This window comes from Centruroides sculpturatus, unplaced genomic scaffold (genome assembly GCF_000671375.1).
Source record: "Centruroides sculpturatus isolate CEXI.00-Female unplaced genomic scaffold, Cexi_2.0 scaffold215, whole genome shotgun sequence".
NCBI classification, from domain to species: domain Eukaryota; kingdom Metazoa; phylum Arthropoda; class Arachnida; order Scorpiones; family Buthidae; genus Centruroides; species Centruroides sculpturatus.
The window spans coordinates 405802-429372 of record NW_019384381.1 but is presented as its reverse complement, the minus strand read 5'-3'; the positions used below and the strand labels follow the sequence as shown (position 1 = coordinate 429372).

The 23571-nt window shown below is 26.1% G+C and overlaps 1 protein-coding gene across 1 annotated transcript in view; it reads right to left on the bottom strand.

Annotated features, from left to right (window-relative positions):
• LOC111617909 (probable ATP-dependent RNA helicase DHX35) overlaps positions 1-22134 on the bottom strand; it is a 25688-nt gene extending 3554 nt beyond the window's left edge. Inside the window, exons 1-14 of the mRNA XM_023359274.1 lie at positions 22003-22134; positions 21772-21899; positions 18458-18550; positions 14226-14303; positions 11528-11632; positions 11203-11438; positions 8170-8370; positions 8011-8098; positions 5280-5376; positions 4955-5061; positions 3003-3125; positions 2869-2923; positions 2523-2618; positions 1842-1959 (exon numbers count right to left, since the gene is read on the bottom strand). Of these exons, the coding sequence (XP_023215042.1) occupies positions 1842-1959; positions 2523-2618; positions 2869-2923; positions 3003-3125; positions 4955-5061; positions 5280-5376; positions 8011-8098; positions 8170-8370; positions 11203-11438; positions 11528-11632; positions 14226-14303; positions 18458-18550; positions 21772-21899; positions 22003-22033 (1556 nt within the window). The 5' untranslated portion in view covers positions 22034-22134. The remainder of the gene's footprint in view (positions 1-1841; positions 1960-2522; positions 2619-2868; positions 2924-3002; positions 3126-4954; positions 5062-5279; positions 5377-8010; positions 8099-8169; positions 8371-11202; positions 11439-11527; positions 11633-14225; positions 14304-18457; positions 18551-21771; positions 21900-22002) is intronic.
• Positions 22135-23571: the final 1437 nt, after the last annotated feature.

The following is a 23571-nucleotide window of genomic DNA, read 5'->3' as shown; positions in this document are numbered from 1 at the left end:
AATAGCACTATGTAATATATATATATATATATTACATAGTGCTATTTTCTGATAAAAGTTAAGCAAGACTCTGAACTAAACCATTCACCAGTTTTAAGATTCCCATCAGAAAAGAAAGGAATCAGAAAAACAAAATTTATTTATGATAAATCAATTCACAAATGTATTTAAAAATAAACATACAGAAATTTACTCAAAACATACTTCTAAGTTTGCTTTTATATTCATTTGACATTGTCTGGTTTATTGATTCCACCATATTTCTAACTATAATGTCATTCTCAAGCAGTCTGTGGTGATTTACTTGTTACTGTCTGTACAAGTGCTCCATTTTATCACAATTTATGTTTTTAAAACTCTTTCCATCTTATGAGTACTAACAACCACATTCATGACCAAGAATCAAGAGTTAGAATTAAAAGTTAGCTAATACATGTTCACATAGTAAAAGTAAAGTAAATGGTAATTGGTTAATTCTCTTGATCCTTGGTTGTAAATATAGCTGTAAGATGTCCTTTTCAATCATGCCTATCTTGGATCTGGCCAGGCTTACAATGGAAAGAGCCCAATATTTATCTGTATAAAGTTTCTAGAGTTCCTTACACAGATTCAATCAGGATCCACCAGATACTTTTACTTGCCTTGGCCATCCAGCCAACAAATGATATTTTGTAATAGCATTGCCAACATACAACATGATATAAATTCAAATTATCTAACAATGTTACAAAACATAAATTTATTTAGTGCTACTTTCAAATGATTTAAAGTTTCTTCTTAAAGCTCATGAAAAGTGTAATGGTACACATACTGGTACATTTTCACCAAAAAACAGCACCGCATAAATATGAATACATATATATACATTTACAAAAATTAATATTTTAGTCAGTGGCGTAGCGTGGGTGTCAGCCACCTGGGGCAAAGGAAAATTTCACTGTCCCCTTATTTAGGTATCTCAATTTAAAAGACTAAAATTCAGTTTCATCACAGAATAAGTAATGAAAAATTCCATGCTAGTGTTGCCACCTTTTTAAAATCACTGACCTGGACGGCAGGTGAGGTTTGTTCAAACAGAAGTTCCTGACACATGCATAATGTCATTTTGTAATACGAAGAATAATGTGCAGTGCATGCCAGTTCTAAATCAGGTACAGTTAGGGACTAGGGAGACTTGGGTAGGAGTAACGTAAGTAACCTGGATGACATAGTTCTATTGGNCGCTTTGTTTTGTATAGCACAAATTCACATAACATGGTACTTTTGGAACATATCTACCAAGTTATACAAGGAATACCTGTGTATGTGTGTGTGTGTGTGTGTGCATATAATTTTTGAACTAAAAAAATACCAATGCATCTTAACTTCTTCAAGTTGCATCATTCGATTAAATTGTTCCAAATGAAAATCTTATTTTTCTATAGAATTTAAATAAAAAATAAAAAATGGGAATTTCCATTTGAAAATACAAAGTTGATGTTCATTTCAGCAATAGAAATGCCACCTGTGAGGAAACCAATAGTGCCATCTTGTTTTACTTTTCAAGATATTACTGGATGACTAATTAAAATGGGACCCCTTGTATAATCTACAGCATTTCTAAAATTTAACAATAATTAATTAGGATATAAAGATTTGTTGCTTATTATTAGATCTAAGAATAATACCAAAATCAGACCCTTAATTAAGACACCTAAAAAGCTGCAAAAGTAATTTCATTACTAATGTTTTCAGCATTTTTAAAGATTATCTTCAGGTAAGTTGCAATAATGGAATAATGCAAAAAATTAAGCATATAATAAAATGAAAACCATACACACTTTTATATATATAAGTATAACAAATTTTTGAATAAAGTACTAACAGCTTGCATTGTCTGTCTAGGAGGTGAAAGAAATATATTTTGTACTTGTAACAAAGCTACTATGGTAGCTGCTTCTTCAGAGCAACCAAATTCAGCTGTAAATAACATTTAAAGCAAGATATTAAACTTTTCTATTCTAGGAACATGAACATATGCTCTTACTAACCACTTTATTAAAACATTCATTTTATGACTACCTTAATTATTTTTTTTTATTATTGTTACTATTAGTATTTTTGGTCCTTGTGCTTGCTCTTATAATCCATTTGAAAGTCCAAATATGATTTAATGAATGAAATGAAATTCAAACTTCTTTGTTGTATATGCATTTTATATGCTTGTATAGAATAAATGTCCAAAAAATGCTGAAATTTGAATATTCATTAAAAATGACAATAATCTGAAGATGGAATGATGAATGTTCTGAAAATCTTAACTTTTTCATTTTTCTGACTTTTTCAAAAAATGGATGTTTTGATAAAATGATAAATAAAATTTTTCTATAATTATGTGTTTTTTTGTAATAACAGCAATAATAATATTGCTATCTTAAAATATAATTAATAAAGTTAAATAATGAGGTTTTATATTAAGTAATATATTGATATTTTGAATTATGAAAGAATATTTTCTATGCAGATAAGATTTATCATTATACCTGATACTAAAAGCATTTTGGCAAACATTGGATGTAATGGAAATTCTGCCATTCTCACACCTAAAGGATTTGTTAACTTCCCATCATCATCTAGAGCTAAATATTTATATAAGCATGAAATAAGTTTTAAAACAAAAGTATTTGATTTTAATTTAAAAATTTTATTTTAATGTTGTATATTTTTTAATGTGAATTTTTTGTTGTTTGCCCTCATGAACAGTTAATTTACTCAGACAATATTCTTCTAATTCTGTTCTTTAAATTATTAACAATATAAGTTGTCATAAATCACATTAAATAAATAGTACAACACAATACTCATTACTTTTAAATAAAAATTTCTTACCTCCAAGTGCATATAACAATTCTAATGCATTTATTACATTTTTAGATGCTGGTGGCTAAATCATTTATTAAAGAAAATTTTATTAAAACTATGTAATGTCTCTTTAAAATCTTTTTCTAGTTTAGTATACTTACAGCAGGAAAATTGAATCTTAAAATGTTATCAATGCCCAAAGCTTTTAATTGAAGAAGAATTGATGTCAAACTTGTACGTTGAATTTCGGGTCTTGTATTTTTTTCAAGTTTATGAAANAACAACTATTGAAACCAATCCAGATAGTACAGAAATCTAGATGAACAACAGGATCTGGATAAATGGGGTTTCACTTATATATATACACATATACATATACACAGGATGTCCATCAGTCTGGCCTTCTTAGAAGTTATGTTAATGCTTATTCTATTATAGATAAAGCATGATGCTGAGTAAATAGAAATGAATTCAACTTATTTTGACAATGAGGACACTCAGTCAGCATTAAGCTGCTAAAAGTTTAGCAGGCTGTGTCCAAACTTTCCACCAATCACAACATACAGAAGTCTGGATGTAGCCTTTAAAACACTTCAACTACTTCATGCTGACTGAGGGTTCTCATCATCAAAATAACTTGAATTTGTTCCACCTTACTTAGCACCATGCTTCACCTGTAAAAGAATAAACAAACATCAAAATAAATTCTAAGCGGCCAGACATATGGGATACTCTGTATATTAAATATTTGTATATTATTATTATTATTATTATTAATTATATGTATAATAAATATTCAAACAAAATTTTAATATAGGAAAACTAAATTATATTGAAATATTTCATATTATAACAATGTAAATTCTATTAGGAAACATAGTCCTACAAAAACCAATACAGCATAAATGTATGAACAATCATATTTCTATATTTTTACAAAATATAAGATGTTAAAATGACAACACAATAGTCAAATCAAGCTAAAATTATTATTATTATGTTGGGTTTAGTGGGTTATACTCGGTTGACACCGGTGGCTGTGTACTATGCTGGACCAGAGTCAAGGCATAGCAACCAAAACAAAACTAAACTTAAATAAGTGTGTCAGTGCCTTTATTCAGGAATTTCTTGTATGACTTGTACTATATTAAGCAAGGAAAAGAATTAATGAATAACTTAGTATTTTCTAATAAATTTGATTATTTTAAATAATGGCAATATTAATAAAAACATAAATATTTATAACTATTTCTTGTATTTGCTTCATGTCTGGTTGTTGTCTGCTAGTTCATTAATAGCCATCAACATCCATTATGATACTAGACTTATTAAACACAATACGAAATATCACCTAATTAGAAAATCAACATTTATTGGTTTATATTATCTGGGAATGCATTTCGGATCTTCTTGTCCCTCATCAGCCTACTCTTTGATGATGACTACCTTATCCATTTTTGAACAGAACTTTTTAAAAGTTGACAATTGTGAAGTAAGCTCTCAGTCTTTCATTATAATAAATCTAGATCTGAGCCCAATTCAGATCCTTATAATTTATCATGAGTAGTATCAGTACTCAACTGATTATCCATGTGGGCTGATTTCTTTATGGATCAGATCTGCTTATAATGAGTGTAACTAAGACTAGCCATATAGTTTTAATATGCTGATGCAACACACTAACTGACAATCAATCAATGAGAAAAAATATCAATGTCTTTAAATAAAAAAAATGAAAGCAAGATTTAATACAAATTAAAAATAAAAAATGTAAATATATTTTTATACTTAAAACTGATACATTTTTATTCCATATATTAGAAATTCTAATGTAATTGCATAACAATTCATTTTTTACAGTGATGTTTTACTGAAAGAAAATTTGGCAATTTTTTTTGGATTAAAACAAAAAAAAATAATAAATATTCAACTAGACAATAATACCAGAAATTTCTTTAAATGTTTTAATTAAGCACTTAGAATAATGTTTCAATGATAACTTATTTCATGCCATATTTTATGAATTAAATAAATAATTAAATTGTACAATATGCAATACTATGCAATTCATAATATTTGAAATTCTAAATGCTTATGTAATATTTATAATCTATAATGCCCTCTGTTCAGCTGAAGCTTGTGATACAGGTACAACAATAAGTGAATCTGTATTAGTATAAGGATTGTAGCAGCGTAATTTTACAAATCCACAATCTATTACTGTAATTAAAGAATATTAACTAATTTAAATTAAAAATCAGCTTTAAAAATATTTTTATAAAGAAAACATATTTGATCATATATTGTTATAATGAATATTTTGAATTAAGTTATACTGTAATTATAAAAAGATTTATGAATTTTACTTGTAATATTTTTGACTATTATAGGAAAAACATAAATTTATTAGAACAGAAAATCAATAACAACAGCATTACCAAATACAATTCCATTTATTGTAAGTGATGCTTCTGCAATATTTGTAGCAACCACTATCTTTCTAACATTATTTGGAGTAGACTGAAAAACTTTCATCTGAAAAGAATGCAATATATTTCAGACATATTTAAAAATTTTAAATTGTGATAATTATGATTTACATTAAAGTCAAACCTTGTTTATCTAGATTAAACAGGACCAAATCTGATCCAGATTAATGAAAATCCAGATAAACTGAAATGAGTAATGTATTGAAGTTAAAGTCTAAAATTTCATGCTGAAAATACTCTCTAATGATTGAAAATAAACTTGCATGCTTTACTTATTATTATTCAGAACATATGAGAAGTGTGTATTTTTATTCTTGCAAATGCGAGATTGTTACATAGATACTGTATGTATATATTACAATTGTAAATAATATTTCAATAATCTCACAAAAGTTGAAAAAAATTCATAATTTCACCACAAAATGTGTAAAGATTTAAAAAGAAACAACTATTGAAACCAATCCAGATAGTACAGAAATCTAGATGAACAACAGGATCTGGATAAATGGGGTTTCACTTATATATATACACATATACATGTACACAGGATGTCCATCAGTCTGGCCTTCTTAGAAGTTATGTTAATGCTTATTCTATTATAGATAAAGCATGATGCTGAGTAAATAGAAATGAATTCAACTTATTTTGACAATGAGGACACTCAGTCAGCATTAAGCTGCTAAAAGTTTAGCAGGCTGTGTCCAAACTTTCCACCAATCACAACATACAGAAGTCTGGATGTAGCCTTTAAAACACTTCAACTACTTCATGCTGACTGAGGGTTCTCATCATCAAAATAACTTGAATTTGTTCCACCTTACTTAGCACCATGCTTCACCTGTAAAAGAATAAACAAACATCAAAATAAATTCTAAGCGGCCAGACATATGGGATACTCTGTATATTAAATATTTGTATATTATTATTATTATTATTATTAATTATATGTATAATAAATATTCAAACAAAATTTTAATATAGGAAAACTAAATTATATTGAAATATTTCATATTATAACAATGTAAATTCTATTAGGAAACATAGTCCTACAAAAACCAATACAGCATAAATGTATGAACAATCATATTTCTATATTTTTACAAAATATAAGATGTTAAAATGACAACACAATAGTCAAATCAAGCCAAAATTATTATTATTATGTTGGGTTTAGTGGGTTATACTCGGTTGACACCGGTGGCTGTGTACTATGCTGGACCAGAGTCAAGGCATAGCAACCAAAACAAAACTAAACTTAAATAAGTGTGTCAGTGCCTTTATTCAGGAATTTCTTGTATGACTTGTACTATATTAAGCAAGGAAAAGAATTAATGAATAACTTAGTATTTTCTAATAAATTTGATTATTTTAAATAATGGCAATATTAATAAAAACATAAATATTTATAACTATTTCTTGTATTTGCTTCATGTCTGGTTGTTGTCTGCTAGTTCATTAATAGCCATCAACATCCATTATGATACTAGACTTATTAAACACAATACGAAATATCACCTAATTAGAAAATCAACATTTATTGGTTTATATTATCTGGGAATGCATTTCGGATCTTCTTGTCCCTCATCAGCCTACTCTTTGATGATGACTACCTTATCCATTTTTGAACAGAACTTTTTAAAAGTTGACAATTGTGAAGTAAGCTCTCAGTCTTTCATTATAATAAATCTAGATCTGAGCCCAATTCAGATCCTTATAATTTATCATGAGTAGTATCAGTACTCAACTGATTATCCATGTGGGCTGATTTCTTTATGGATCAGATCTGCTTATAATGAGTGTAACTAAGACTAGCCATATAGTTTTAATATGCTGATGCAACACACTAACTGACAATCAATCAATGAGAAAAAATATCAATGTCTTTAAATAAAAAAAATGAAAGCAAGATTTAATACAAATTAAAAATAAAAAATGTAAATATATTTTTATACTTAAAACTGATACATTTTTATTCCATATATTAGAAATTCTAATGTAATTGCATAACAATTCATTTTTTACAGTGATGTTTTACTGAAAGAAAATTTGGCAATTTTTTTTGGATTAAAACAAAAAAAAATAAAAAATATTCAACTAGACAATAATACCAGAAATTTCTTTAAATGTTTTAATTAAGCACTTAGAATAATGTTTCAATGATAACTTATTTCATGCCATATTTTATGAATTAAATAAATAATTAAATTGTACAATATGCAATACTATGCAATTCATAATATTTGAAATTCTAAATGCTTATGTAATATTTATAATCTATAATACTGAATATTTTAAAATAGAACTTTTTATCAAATATTAAATTTGTATTCATATCAAATGTAGAATCATTATCATATTATATGGTGATAATTCTATATTTGATATGAATGCATATTTAATCTAAAAGCAATCATCACTAACAACTGTATATTAATTTAAATGTATTCAATAATCTGAATATTATACTTGTAAATTTTGTTTCTTATTTTAATTTTTTATTTAAAAAATTTAAGGAAGATAAGAAAACAAAATAATTTTTTGAATGGATATTAGTTATTCAATTATAATAAATTAAAAGAATACTGATTACAAAACTTTTTGTATTGAATTTGAAATTTATTTCAGGCATGTTATTTTTGGTTTTTGATAAGGATTTTTAAATTAATTGCACATATATTACCTGATCTGAAGCAGGAAGAGCTCCATACATAGGTAAAACAAATATTTTATTATGATTTTGTTTTTGTTTGATTTCTTTAGCATGTTCACTATAAAAAAAAATAATTTTTACAAGGAGGCAAAATTTAATTTTAAGAAAATATTCTTAAATAAAAATTACATTAATAAAGTAACTGCACTTTCTACTTCTTCTTGTCCTGTTAAAAATATTAAGATATCACCTTTTTCTTCTGAATAATGAATTTTCATTGCTGTATCAACAGATGCTTTCACATAATCTGGTGTAGGTTCCTTAAGATAATAAACATCAACAGGAAATTCACGACCCTCTATTGATAATATGACAGAGGTATCTTCAATCCTAATGGAATTAATCATAAAAATAAAATTGAAAGGATATATCTATTTTAAATATAATAATTTTCTAAAAATCCAAACTTTTACATACTGTAGTTCATTTTTTAAAATCATCAACTCCATTAATTTTAATAATTGAAATGACCAGAACAACATTAATGTATAAAATTTAGAATAAATAACAAACAAATTTACATTATGTCCTTTCATAGACCTCATTAATGTTATTAATTTTGTTTTTACATTTAAAATATTTTTATCATAGCTTCATTAGTCACTGTAATATGCATAGTCTATTTTTTATTTATTGTACGTACTGGATAAATAGAATATGATAAAAAACACACCTTTAACAATCCAGCAAATAAAATTTACTAAAAATAAAAACGTTTTCGATCCTTTTAACTGCTCTTTCTCAGTTACCATAAAATAGAATGTGAAAATAGAACATAAATTTAAAAATAAGTGAAAATGAGAATTCTGAAATAAATACATAAATAACTGAAAATATAGTTGTGAGTAATAAAATAAATAATTACAGAAATAAAATAAATAACAAATAAATGTCTCTTAATAAAAACACCGCCATGCAGTAACCAATGTGTCTGTCTCTCTATGGTTGATGCAACCGGTTCTTTTATGTGCTTTAAAAATCTCCAATCTTTCAAGATATTTCATCATGTGTATATTTGTTGTTGGTTTGATAATTGATGCTTGCTCCCATTGGACATGAATGTCCTGGTTCTGTGCATAAGCTGATAGCGTGGTGTTATCAAGTTTCTTATCAATTGTATATTTATGCTCCTTGAGCTGTTGTAAGTTGTGCATTGTGGCACCCAGATAGACTAGTTTAGATTCGAAACATCTTTTTATAAAGATTAATTTTATTAAGAGACATTTTCACTTGCAGAACAACAAGGATACCCAAGGGAAATGATAGAGAAATTAATCACAACCCTTCAACCAATAACCTCATTGGACCAAAAACAAAGGGTGATTTTAAATTATATCCCATTTTTAAGGGTAATACATAAGAAGGCAGCCAAGGCTAATAATCTCCAAGTAGTATATTGACACAACTCTACAGTTCAGAATTTTAAGGAACGATAAAAAACAATATAACCATAATTCGGCCATGGGAATCTACTCCATCCCATTAAACGACCAATGTTTCAAATCTAAACTAGTCTATGTGGGTGACACGACACGCAACTTACAACAGCTCAAGGAGAATAACTATACAATTGATAAGAAGCTTGATAACACCATGCTATCAGCATATGCACGGCAACAGGACATTCATGTCCAATGGGAGCAAGCATCAATTATCAAACTAACAACAAATATACACTCAATGAAATATCTTGAAAGATTGGAGATTTTTAAAGCACATAAAAGAACCGGTTGCATCAATCATAGAGATGCAGACACATGCTACCGCATGGTGGTCTTTTTATGAAGATTAATTTTATTAAGAGACATTTATTTGTTATTTATTTTATTGTCTACAACTACATTTTCGGTTATTTATAAATTTATTTTGGAATTCTCATTTTAATTTATTTTTAAATTTACATTCTATTTTATGGTAACTGAGGAAGATTGGTTAAAACGATAGAAAACGTTTCTATTTTAGTAAATTTTATTTGCTGGATTGTTAAAGGTGTGTTCTTTTTATCCTATTTTTATTTTCATTTAATAAAGAAAATAAGACAAAATATAGATGACTACAGAGATATCCAGAATTACATAAGAAAAAATTAATAAAGACAAGCAATAAAATTAAAACCATATTAAAAATTTAATTATTTTAACTTAAGCAATGTTGTATGTATCTGCTAGTAATAAATAAAATATAATTAATAATGTAAAATAACACTCAAAGCCTCTTTATTCTAGCAAGTATCCTGTACTTGTTCATAGTGTAATATTCACTAGTGCTCTAATACTACAGACTACCAAAATTTCATTGATAAAATATATAGGTCCTCCTATTGTAAATGAAAATTAGTCATTGACCATCTCCAAAATGACAGAATGACTTTTAGAAAGTTTGGTTAGCTCATAATGTCTTCAAATACACAAAGAACAGACAAACAAATTTTCTTTATGTATGTAGATTATTAATTACAACTTCAAACTAACATTCTCTGTCCATATGCATTCTTTGAGTTCTTATATTCAATTTTATATAATTTGTGAATGAAGATAAGGATGAGGATTATTATTTTTGGAAATATTAGATGTTAAATGATTATAATTCCATTAAAAAAAAAAGATTTGTTTTTAACTTTAAATTTCACAGATTAATATAAATATTTACATATCTACTGTTTGTGTTTAATTATTCATTTATATTATGATATATTAGTTTAGTGTTAATCTACTAGGTTTTGTTAACTCCAGAAATCAATGTATCAGTTTCAATTTTAAATACAAATTAAGAAAAAGTACCAAGTTTTTCTTCATATTAATATACAAATATACAGTGTTTAATTATAAACTTTCTATAACCATCTACGAAGCTTTTATTTGAAAGTCTCATTTCTAGAATGAAAATAAGTAAGTAATTATTCATATTTCATTCTAAAGTTTATGTAGAAGATCATTCTTTTATTTTTTGCAATATAAACTATACCAATATAAATAGTACACAAATGTATATATTTAGGTACATTTATATTATCTTTGTCACAATCAATGTTATATGTTTACATCCGAAATGAATTATTATTTCATTAAATTTAATTATTTAAAATGTTTTACTTAGAAAAACTATATTTAATATAATTAAGGACATTTTAGGCACATATTCTAGTAGTAATAAATAACTCACCCATTAATTGTATTATTTTTAAAGTTAAAAAATTCTTGTAACATTTCTGCTTCCAATGTTGCTGAAGATATTATCAGACATAAATCCGATCGTTTTTTTAATATTTTCTTTAACAATCCAAGAATAATGTCACTATACATGGTGCGTTCATGAATTTCATCTAACATTAAAACAGAATATGATCTGAGAAGAGGATCTCCCATCATTTCTCTTACAAGAATTCCTTCAGTCATGAACTGAATAAAATCATTAATAAATTTAATAGTTATATCTTTTTATAAACACATTTTAAAAAATTTAGTTTTTCATTATCAATATCAAATACCTTTATTTTTGTTTCTTTTGGATTGTAGTTATCATTAAATCTAACACTATATCCAACTTCTTGACCTAAAATACCTCCATATTCTTCAGAAACTCTAGTAGCAAGCTGAAAAGAATCATATTGTTTTAAATTAATTAAATGCTGTTTTATAAAATTAGGCAATCAATTTATGTATTCTTGAAAATCATAAAATTTACATTAAATTTTGTAATATCTAGTATATTTTATGATTTAAAAAATGTTCTGGTAAACCTTCATATGTATTATATTGTTTTTACAATTTATTATTTATTTACCCTCTACATACAATTATTTTAAAAATTCCTATTGTTGAAAATTAGAAGTTACTCTTTTATTTTAAATGTTTTATTAATTTAATAGTTTTTAACTAATAAATTCTTATTTTGTCTTTTTTTTAATTTGTTTTTTATTTAAATTAAATCCTGTTCTTTATCTCAATACCTTTTAATAAACTGTTAGATAATTTATTAAAAGATGCTAGGATCTTTATAATTCTGTATATTTTAACATGTCTAATTCTGTATTAGCATCAGTGTAAAAGTATTCTGATGGATTTGTAATAGTTATCCATCTGCAGTTATTGTTTTATTGGTTCTAAAAATGGACATGTTGTGAATACAAATTAACAAATTTTATTCTAGAAATATTAATGTTAGAAAAGACTATATTACTGGCTATTTGGCTATTTCCAAGAGAAGAAGTTCCAAACAACACAATCTATGACATTCTCAAACATTTTTGACAATGGTGTTGTAATAGAATAGTTTTGGGTAGAAAAGCCAAAAAAATTATGAAGAAAGAGATGGTAGAATTGAGATATACATTTGAAAACAGTAATGATGTTTTTCAACATGTATTACTACTACAAAATTCAATGTATTGAAAAGTATGATTTACAAAGTGTTAACTACCAAGACAAACATCCACTATTATAAGAAGCAATCTATTTCAGACTGATCAGACAACCAGAAGCCTTTGAAATGAATGACATGATATAGAAGAGAAATATGGATGACTAATGAAAAAATTTTCCAAACATATATTCATATTGAACCAATGAACCATTTGTTACTACAGTAGAGCATCGATTATCCGACTCAATTGGGAACTCAGGTTGGTCGGATAACCGAAAAGAAGGGAAAAGATACATTATTAGTAGAGTATATTAGGATATTAGTATATCCCATGTAATTAGTTTATTAGTATATCACTATTAACCAACTTTGTGTTGAATTTTCATTGATGTTTAGCCTAACAAATTTTTTTAAAAATAATAATCGTCGCTATTGTATCATTAAAAATTATTTTTAAATTGTTTTATTGCTCACGAAACAAACAACCACTCATAATTAGAAAATTAAGTGTCGTTTAAATACTGCCCTCCCTTCAATGGTCGAGCCATTCATGCCAGCTAAAACAGGCAAAAATTTAACAAAAATAATATTAAAGTAGCCAAGACATAGCCAAATATTGTAATGCCACATCACTAGTGGGCATTTGAAATTTGCCAACTAGAATGGTCAGTTAACCGATGTGACAGTTAATCGGGGGTCGGATAATCGATGCTCTACTGTATTTCTCTATCTAGTATTTATGAGAATTATGGGTTTTACAGATCTGTTTTGTTCTGCTCCTTCTGATAATCAGGTTCAGCAAAAAAATAAATAAAATAAAATAAAATAAATAAATAAATTTGAATCTAAAACTTTAATCTAGATTGCCATTGGCTCAAAAGATCTCAGTCCACCTTTAATATGTGAATCTTATCTTGTCATAAATGGTGAATATACCTGGATAATTGCATAAAGCAAACTGATATCCTTTATCTGAGAAAACTACCCAGATGACAAATGTATTTTAGTCAAACCACACAAGCTGCAATATTCCAGAAAGGTACAAGATCATTTGAGAATTTTTAGTACTAACTCATTAATTTAATAAAAAAAATTGTTTTTAATAATTGCTAATAATAATAATCAGCAGAAAATTTTCTATTTTAGTGCTGTTTCAGATTTTAAAGTATACTGATTCTAAAAAATTAAAGTATTTGAAATATAATTTATAAAAATCTGGAGATGTTTTATAATTATAAAAATAAAAATTAGTACATTTTCAAATTTTTATAATTCAAATTAAACACTATACTACAGGTATACCTCGACTTACGTCGTTTCGAGTTACATCGTTCCCGATTATACGTCGTTTGTCAAAAAAGTATATGGAAAAATAAAAATCAAGTTTAAGTCATTTTATTCGACTTTACGTCTGTCCGCCACAAATATTGAAGTCGTAATATCACTAGAAAAATGTTTAAAGCACATAAAATCATATTAAAATATATACATTTACAAGTATGTACTGTATTTACAGTACTGTACATGCATTCGTAAATTTAGATTACTTTTTCTGTACTATATTAAAAACTAAAATTTATTTGTTTGTAAGCTTAAAATAGATCCTTACTAACCATATATTATTAAAAATGCATTAATAAATAAAATACAGAACCGGGAATGGTAATTTACGGTTTAGCCTAGTGACAAGTAGATTTGGAGACAAGTAAATTCGACTTACGTCGTTTTTCGACTTAAGTCGTTTTCCTGGAACCAATTACCGACGTAAGGCGAGGTATACCTGTATATATATATAAATATAATTTTAAATAAAAAATAATTACTGTTATTGCAGCAACTCTTCTTGGTTCAGTAATTCCAATTACCATGTCACTTGAACACCATCCAGCTTCTAATAAATACTAAGTTAAAAAAAATAAAATAAATTATATTATATTTCATACTTAAACATTTTCAAAATAATTTAACCTAATACTTTTACATTCAACTTTGAAAAATATACTTCACATGAATATGCAATACAGTATTTTAAAATTTTTATTAAAAATCATAATTACTGTAAAAGTGTTCCAAAATATTCAGTTATAATAAATCTTGTGATTCATTGAAACAAAGCTATTATCTATTTTCTTCCAATTAATATTTAGGAGTCTTTAAAATTTTGAATTTACATAACTAATGTTTATTTCTTAATGAAATTTTAAAAGTAATTCGTTCAAGACTGCATACTATAATATCATTTTTTTTTAAAGTAATGTTATCCATTCATATTTTAAATATAATAAAAGCATTATATTTCCTTGTGCTTTTTACCATTGGAAATATCTTACAGCGATCTTAAAAAAGTTTTTATAAGAAACATTATATAGTAATTTGATTAATTCAATTAATTTTAAAATATAACCTTCTTTTAAATGACTTCAAAAGACCATAAACATAAATATGCTTTAAAAAGAATAAAGTAATTTTTTATTTGGAATATCAAACTAGAGTCTTGTTTAGTTCAGAAATGCAGAAGAACATAAAACACATGAATATTTATCACATGTATGTAGAAGACAGGTCTACAGTGTGTGCAGTTTTTTTTATTCAATAATCAAAGATGTACAAATTATGTGTAAATAATATTTTAAGAGCCTAACTTTTGAAGTTTTTTATGTAATAATTTTATCAATGTGTAAAACTAATTTATTTTAGTTTGTTTATAGATCCTGCTAATAGTCCCAAATGGTAACAGTCAAAGAGAAATTCTGTATGCTTTGCCTTGCAGAATTAAAATTAACAACAGCTGTTAGAAGAAAATACACTATTCATTACAGTAAACATGTCATAATAAATAGTGTACTTCTAACAGTTTGGAATCACTAACAAGCTCTGTAAATAAAATAGAAAATTAGTTCTGTATTGATAAAAGTATTATGTAATAAACTTCAAAAGTTAGACTCTCAAATATTATTTACTGCATAGTTTTAACATTTGTACATCTTTAGTTAGTGAAGCACTAGATGATGCATGTGGCAATGCTCAGTTTAAGAGACCAGTAAGGCATGTTAAGAATATATTGAGTAATGAAAACAACAGTCATATTCTTCTTGCCCTTCATGTTTGGAATTATAATAAATGTTTGGCATTATTTTTGGTAAAACTAAAAATTTATTTCAACATATAAATACTAATGATAATTTAATTATATTATCTCTGCTATTATTAGTATATATATATACTAATAATTAAATTAGGTATCTACTATATATAATTAGTATACAGTATACCTAATTTATATATGTTGAATATTTGCTTTCATTGCAGTGTCAACAGATTTTGTTGTTGATTTTCTTTTGATTTTCTCTTAATACAACCAATTTTTTTTTATGTATGTTTATATGGATTTGTCCCATTATATTTTACAGAATATTTGCAAAAGTTAAAAAAATTTCTCTCAAATAATGAAAAAAGTAATTCTTAGTACAGAAATCTGTAACAAAACTGTTTAAATTGATATAATTCAAGAGACAGTAATTATATTCAAAGAAACATTGAAATTAAGATGGAAAATAATATTAGTAAAATTTTTACATACCAGTACTTTCAAAATATTCATGCATCATTAGGTTTTACATTAGAAGTGATAAAGTAAATTATTAGTCTGTATATATGAGCCATTCACAAGCCAAATCAATTATCTCCACATTTCAGATTTTTTAAACTTTAGTGTCAAAGCACTTGATATACTCATAACAAGTTTCCCTAATAAGGATCAATACCACTTAATGACAAAATTTTATTTATTTCAGAAGCCAATCTAATTAACTTCACACTGTAACATTAATCTGCCAGCACACACTGTGATTGAATGCTGCAGTGTGTGCTGACCAGTGCCTTACAGATAACAGTAAATTATTTAATGTTATCTCATCACAAAAAGTAAGCAAAAGAAATTAGTTAGTTACAGTCCAACTGCTGCAGAAGTAAATATACTTGTGGAATATTGAACAATTGTTTTAATTTTGGTGGCAATTGTTTTTAGAAAAAAGAAAAGTTATACTAGTTATATCAAGATGGGTGAAACTGAAAATAATTTTTTCATTCCTCCTATTAAACATGATTCTTATAAAAATTTAAGAACAAATTGACATGACGGGACCTCAAATACAGCTGACGAAGAAGACATCATTTATGTTGCTGAATTTAAAACAATAATAACAACCATTGTAACAGTAACAGAACAGTTATTATTTATTTTTGTGAAAAATATTTAATAAAAAATGTACAATAACAAAGTTTCTCTATAATAAAAAACTATGGGAACACTGAATTTGATTTTATTATGTTTTTCACTTGCCAAATCGATCAACTCCCTCAATCACACCAAAGTCGTAATAATAATGATTTTAGCACATCTATGCTATGCTATAATTGTTATTATTATGCATATATATTATACATTTTATATGTTGTTAAATAAAAGTTACATCTACAATAATACATTCTACAATGTTTATTTGAATTCATATTTTAAAAGGAATTTTAAAAATGAATGTATATTATTTTGTCACTTTTCTCCACTTTTATTTTATGGAGTTAATCGATTTGGCAAGTGAGCAGCACATATATTAAAAGCAAAATGTTCCATCCCCACCGAAAGAAGCAGTAGGTCACAACCAGGTTGCAGGTGGGGTCTACAATTCATCCTTCAAAAAGACCACCCATTAACTTCCTCTGTGGACTCAGCATGAATCTATGGAAAGCGTTAATTAACAAAAGAGAAGGAAGGTCTTTATGTAGGGATAGATGACACAAAAAAACTTCACTTTTGACTCAGACTTGGAGTTGAAGAGACAACTATTCATTTGCTCCCTTAGCAACTATTCTTTAAGTTTGATTTTTGAATAATAACTTTCGGTTACATACAGAATACAGATAAAAATAATATAAAAACTAAATCTATATAACAAATTTTATCTGTACACATACTAAAAGCAAAATGTTCTGTCACCATCACACATAAATAACATAAATTTAAAAACATTTTAATTTTCATTTGATTTGGTTTTAATTAGTTTTGATTTTATTTTTTGGTTTCAGTTTTGGCATAAAGGCCAAAATTTTAATTATTATTTTATTATTTTTAAATTTTATTATTACCTTTAGTTTTAGTTAATTTTTAGGTTTAATTTATTTAGTATTAATTTAGTTTTTATAATTATTTTTTTAATTAATTGCAACTCTCTTTTCTTTTGTGACATATATAAAATTGTTTTAACAGTGTTTTGCACAAAAGAAAATCAAACTTAAATTTATTTTAATTTTAGTTTTATAAATTTACCTGCTTTTTAAAAATGTTTTAAATTTAAATTTTAAGTGAGTTAACATTAATTGAACCATTGGGCTACCTAGTATTCAGATAAACGGATAGTAACTGACTAAATGACAATAACATCACTTAGTTGCATGTCATTATTCAGATTACATGCTCTTAATAACTGAATTATTTTATTAATTTATTATTTCCAAAATAAAAAATATTTAATGTGAAGTTAAATGTGTTGTGATGTTTTTGATGATGGATTGATCTGTAGGCAGTGATGTCATAGACTTGTTTTCTAAAATAAAATTTTTATAATAATTTGAAAGAAATATGCAAAGAACTTTTGCAAAATTTTCCTATAAAATACAATAAGACAGATTTGTAGGAAAGTATTATATATAAATTAAAAAAAAATAAATTTTTAAGAAAAGTAGAGAGAAAAAAAGACAAAAATCAACAACATTGTCAAATTTAAACTAAAAGTATTTACAAATACCTCATATAGAAACAATGTTAATGTTAAGACAATTCCACACAAAATTTCTCTTTTATTAATAAATATAAAATTGCACACAGATTTCAGAATCACCCTATATATTAACTAAAAAAATAACTAAATTTTATATGTAATTACAGGTATACTTTATATAATAAAGATAGTAAAGTATATTAAATAGATTTAAATATGATTCATCAATAAATATGATAACTGGTTTCAAAATATTCATTACCAACAGTATTACATACCTGAGGTATTTGAGTGCTTTTACCACATCCTGTTTCTCCTACTATTATCAAAGTCTGATAATTTTCCAAAAGATGTAAAATATGGTTTCTATTCTAAAAATAAAAAATATTTTGCCTTCAGTTTCAATATTTTATCTCAAAATTACATTATTACACAAGCATACACACACACAGATAGACACAGATACACAAATTTTTTTATATGATTTTGATTTAACAAGGTCTTTTTACACAGTTTATTTTTATCTAACATGTTTCAATAAATTTGCCTCTCTAAAAATTTTCATTTGATTTTAATTCTAAAAAACTATTCATATTTCTTTTCTAGAAATTTTCTCTATTAAAAAAAAATTCTTGTAATTTTCATTTAAGGCTGCTTTGCATACTCAAGTAAATTTTAGGATTTGTTGTTTTTTTTTATAACTTATTTGAATGTAGTCAATGGCAATCAGTTTTTCATTCTGTCTTTATCCTGTGACTGAAGCAGTCAGAAACCTCTTAATTTGACATTTGATGTTATGTTTGTATGGTTATGTTTCCTCTGATTTCTTTCAATAGTTTAGTGTTTGTTGAAGTTTGAAATAGTTTTGTATGCCATTTGGTGTTAAAAGCTAGTGATATTAGGATATTTAATTGAAATATTCAAATAAAAAATAAAATTAAAGTAAAATTTATGCAAATAATATAAATTTATTAAATTTTGCTGATAAGGAAGTTACAATGGTCCTCTGATTTAGTAACTAAAACTGAAATATTTTGTTTAAACAAATTTTGTTACATTTATTGGTTTATCAATTTATTTTTACAAGAACATGTAAAAACAGAATTATATATTTGAAGATGTATATATGAATTATGTAACTTATTAATAATAAAATATAAAAACTATATTAAATAAAAATATAGTTTTTAAATATTTAAAAAATTGTAATCTTTGACTGATTCTCTAAAAATCCTACTTAAGTATATTGCTTTATTTATAAATAAATATATTCATAAATATATATAGGTAAAAGAAAAACTGTAATGATATATTGTGTAATGAAGAAACTTAACTGTAAAAAAAAGTACTTAGCAATAACTATGTTGCCTGATATAACTATATTTGTTAAGCTGTTAGAGGTTAACAAATATAGGTTTCAGCATTTTTTTTCTTTCAAAGAAAACAAATTTACTTCTGCTTGCAGTTAATTTATATAAATCAAAATGTTTAGTCAAATATGAAGCAATATTGTAATTGATACCATAAAAGTTATCATAAGTGCAGAAGTGTCCAATTGCATGAATGAGGTTCAAGGAAAATTAAAGCAGTTCTGAGAAAGTTGGAATAGCCATAAAACTCAATTACCAAACATTCTTCATATCGTTCAGCAGAATTTTGAACATTTACAAACAGCACTTGCTCTCACTGCATGCATTTTTCAGACACTAAGTAAGAAATAGAAGATATTAAAAGTACAGTGATAAAACATGTATACAATACTAAGCTCATCACCAAATTTACCCATAGTGTGTAAAAGAACCCAAACAACAATACATAACTTATAACCCACAGACAAAAGCATCTTATTCTCAACTATGAACTTAGACTAAACAAAATTTATATCAGATTAATGTTAATGACTTAGCATAAACATAGCTCATAAATGAAACCCTACAATATTTAAATTAAAAACAAATGGAAAACATAATGAAAATGATAGGCATGCACCTAGGCTATATACAATACTGATGATCAATTCCAGATGCAACAAATAGCTACTGTATATTGGCTCTACTATTAGATCTTTAGCTACTAGAATAAAACATTGCCAAAGGTAATTATGTCACCACACTCATACAATATGCAAGTCTCCATGCTGGGGAGGCTAGACTGTAATGAAAAATATTTGATATTCAAACAATAAGAACCATGGAAGCTAATTGTAATCTGTAAAGCTACATTCAAAGGCATTTCTATCTATACTAATATTATAAAGAGGTAACGTTTGTATGCAGCAGGTAATCTCCGAAACTACTCATCCGATTTCAAAAATTCTTTCACCAATATTTAGAATGGAACTTCAGGGTGGACATAGGCTGTATATTATTCCGTTAAACATGGGAGATGGACAGTTCTTTACAGTAAGCCTTAGGAGAAGGCTTACCGTAAAAAACTCTGCTTCTATTTATACTATTTTAGATGCAGTTTTTTGCGTTTTAATAGAGTATGTCAACAGAATGTACACTAAGAAGGGATTTTTCAATATTTCCCCCGCAGGGGAGAGAGACAGGATTAAGGCTTACTATGAAGAACTTGGCTTCTATTATACTATTTTAGATGCGGGTTTTTGCGTTTTTGATTGTGTTTTAATAGGGTACGTCAACAGAATGTACACTAAGAAGGGATTTTTCGAAAAATTTTCCCCCACGGGGGAAGTGTTATACATTTATAATAGATACATTTTGAGCCACAACAAGGCGTGGCGGGGTCTGCTAGTCAATAATAAAGAAAGTATTAATTTATCACAAGCTTAACAATCAATGCTCTGTAACTTTCCTTAAAATGGAATATAATTGACAAATTTTAAGGGTCTTGTGAATTTTGTCATCTTATCATTGTATTCATGTGTTTATGTACCAATTATATATTTAATATTAGTTGTCATTTTAGATAATTTCATATAAAAGCTACAATAGAACATTTTGTTTTGGAATATAAAGAATCTCATATGATTTTCAAACAGCTTAATAACCTGAAGCAGGCACCTTAAAAGTAGCTGAAAATGTTTTTTTTTTCCAATTAAAATGTGCTGGAATATTTTCTGTATGTATGGTGTGTTGTGTTGTTTACTCTGAATAGTTCCATCTTTTGGAGGATATAATTTATATTATTTGATTTAAATTTTCTAAACTACATAATATTGGTTTGTAAATTGTTTTATTTTTTGTGTTAGTGTGCAGATAATTTTCAGAAAAATTTTGTGTATGTATGTTGTGGGGAAAAGGATCCTGAAAGTATTCTGCATACCTGAAAGTTATATCAGAGATAGTCAACATTTGTATTTAGTACTATAACAAATTTTTCAAATATTTGAATATTTGTAACAACAATCTTAAATTTTTTCCTTCAGCATTTTTAAACATCACTACACTTGCACTGCAGTGGCTAGTGTAAAATGGAAATTGTCTAATTGTTTTTTAACAAAGCTACTGTAAGCAGCTTTACCAAGCAATTCAATTGTGATAATGCATAATATAATGTGGCATATTGTAGTAATGCATAGTAAAAAATTACCCTAACCCACTTTTATTTGAAAAATAATTGATCTTACTTTAAATATAGGCAATCTTTGTCTTTGCTTCTGAATTGATAACGACGAATGTGGATTATAAACAAAATTAGTCCTTTCTGTTTCACCTTCTTCAGGTCGATCAGTACTTTGATCACCCGTTTCGAATCCTTCATTTAATTTTTAAAATAAATATTCATTAAAGGGTTCATTAAATATATAAAAATATTTAACAATTTAAAAAAAAATAATCATTGTTCATAAATTTCAAACCTGGTTTCCAAAATCTATGTCTGTTCGACATATTTATTAGATAAAATCGTGAAAAATAACAATAATGAGTGAAATTACACTAAAACCAAAGCACAATGTATTTCTCAATGGGCGCCGCCATCTTAAATCGGATATGACGATGACGTCATTCTGCCGGAAATCTAATCTGTGCCATCTATTATCAGTTAGTAGGTGAGGGAAGACTGGGAGATGGTGGAAGTGCTGCATGTCTTCGTATGTTTAGAGATGAAAGTAAGTTAGTAATGTTACATAAAGGCAATATAATGTGTTAATAAAGCGTAATGCTTAATATTTAAGCACTTGTAAGCGGTGCAAGTGGTATTTTGTAGACATTAAATGTTTAAGTGTATTTTAGTTGTAAAATGTGGATAAATTCGTATTGTATGCTTTTTATATCACGAGAAAACAAAATACTAAGTTATAAACAACAAATACCCAACATTTTATTCAAAAAATTTTGAAATTGATGATTTTTAAGATATTTACATAATTACCTTGCAAAAGCTTGATTCAGTTCAAGAAAGTTATTTATATTGTTAAAAACAATGAATTGCATGTTTATATGACATTGCTGTTGATTATATACATATAATTTAATCATTAAACTATTTATTTATTTGTAAGCAAAATTATTGCATCAGGTATATAAACACAATGTTTGTTCTGTTCTTTTCTTTTTTTTATTTCCTGATAATATATGAAACATCCAATTGATATAAAATTCAAATTTGTTGTCAAATAAAGATAAAAATCTGTGGTAGAAATTGCTTGCATTAAATTCTTTTCTGTGCTTTTGTAAATTGGGTGTTTAATATTTTACATATGCTTTACTATTGGCAATTCAAGAAGACCATCATTCTAAATTTAATATTTCATCCGTTTACCTATCTGTTTTGGCTCTTCTAGTTGAAAAAGTATGTGCGTACTCAGTAATGTAGACTTGCAATATAAAAAAAAAAAGAAAAAATTACTATGCAAGAATTGTTTCTGTTTACTTGATTCTTTAATAATATATAACAGTTTGTATAATTCACAGATCCTTGAGCAGTATGAGTTAATTCAGTGGAGAATTACATTAATTAAACTTTGAGACCTACATTAGTTAAAGATTTACATTAATTATAATTCACAGTTTAACCTAAACTATATTTTATATTATTGCAGAATAAATTTTTTCCAATTAAATTTTGTTTTACATTTTTGTCACAATTTTCATAAAAATTTGGCAACCATAATTAGTGTTTGTGCATTGTTAAATTTCTAATACATGAGCTCAAATTTTAATTGTATTTATTGTAAAGTTGTATTTGTGTAAAACATATTTGAAAAAATAATTTATACAGCTTGAAATTAGCCATCTGTTTTCATGAACTTTATTGTAATAATATAGTATATATTTATATTATATTTTTAATTAAAATTGTAATTTCTAATAATCAAAATTTATCAATTTTGAAAAAACTTTACTTTCATTTTCAAGTAAAGAAGAAAGTTCATAAATTAATTAATACATAAGCATAAACATCAGATTGTATATCTTATAAAACA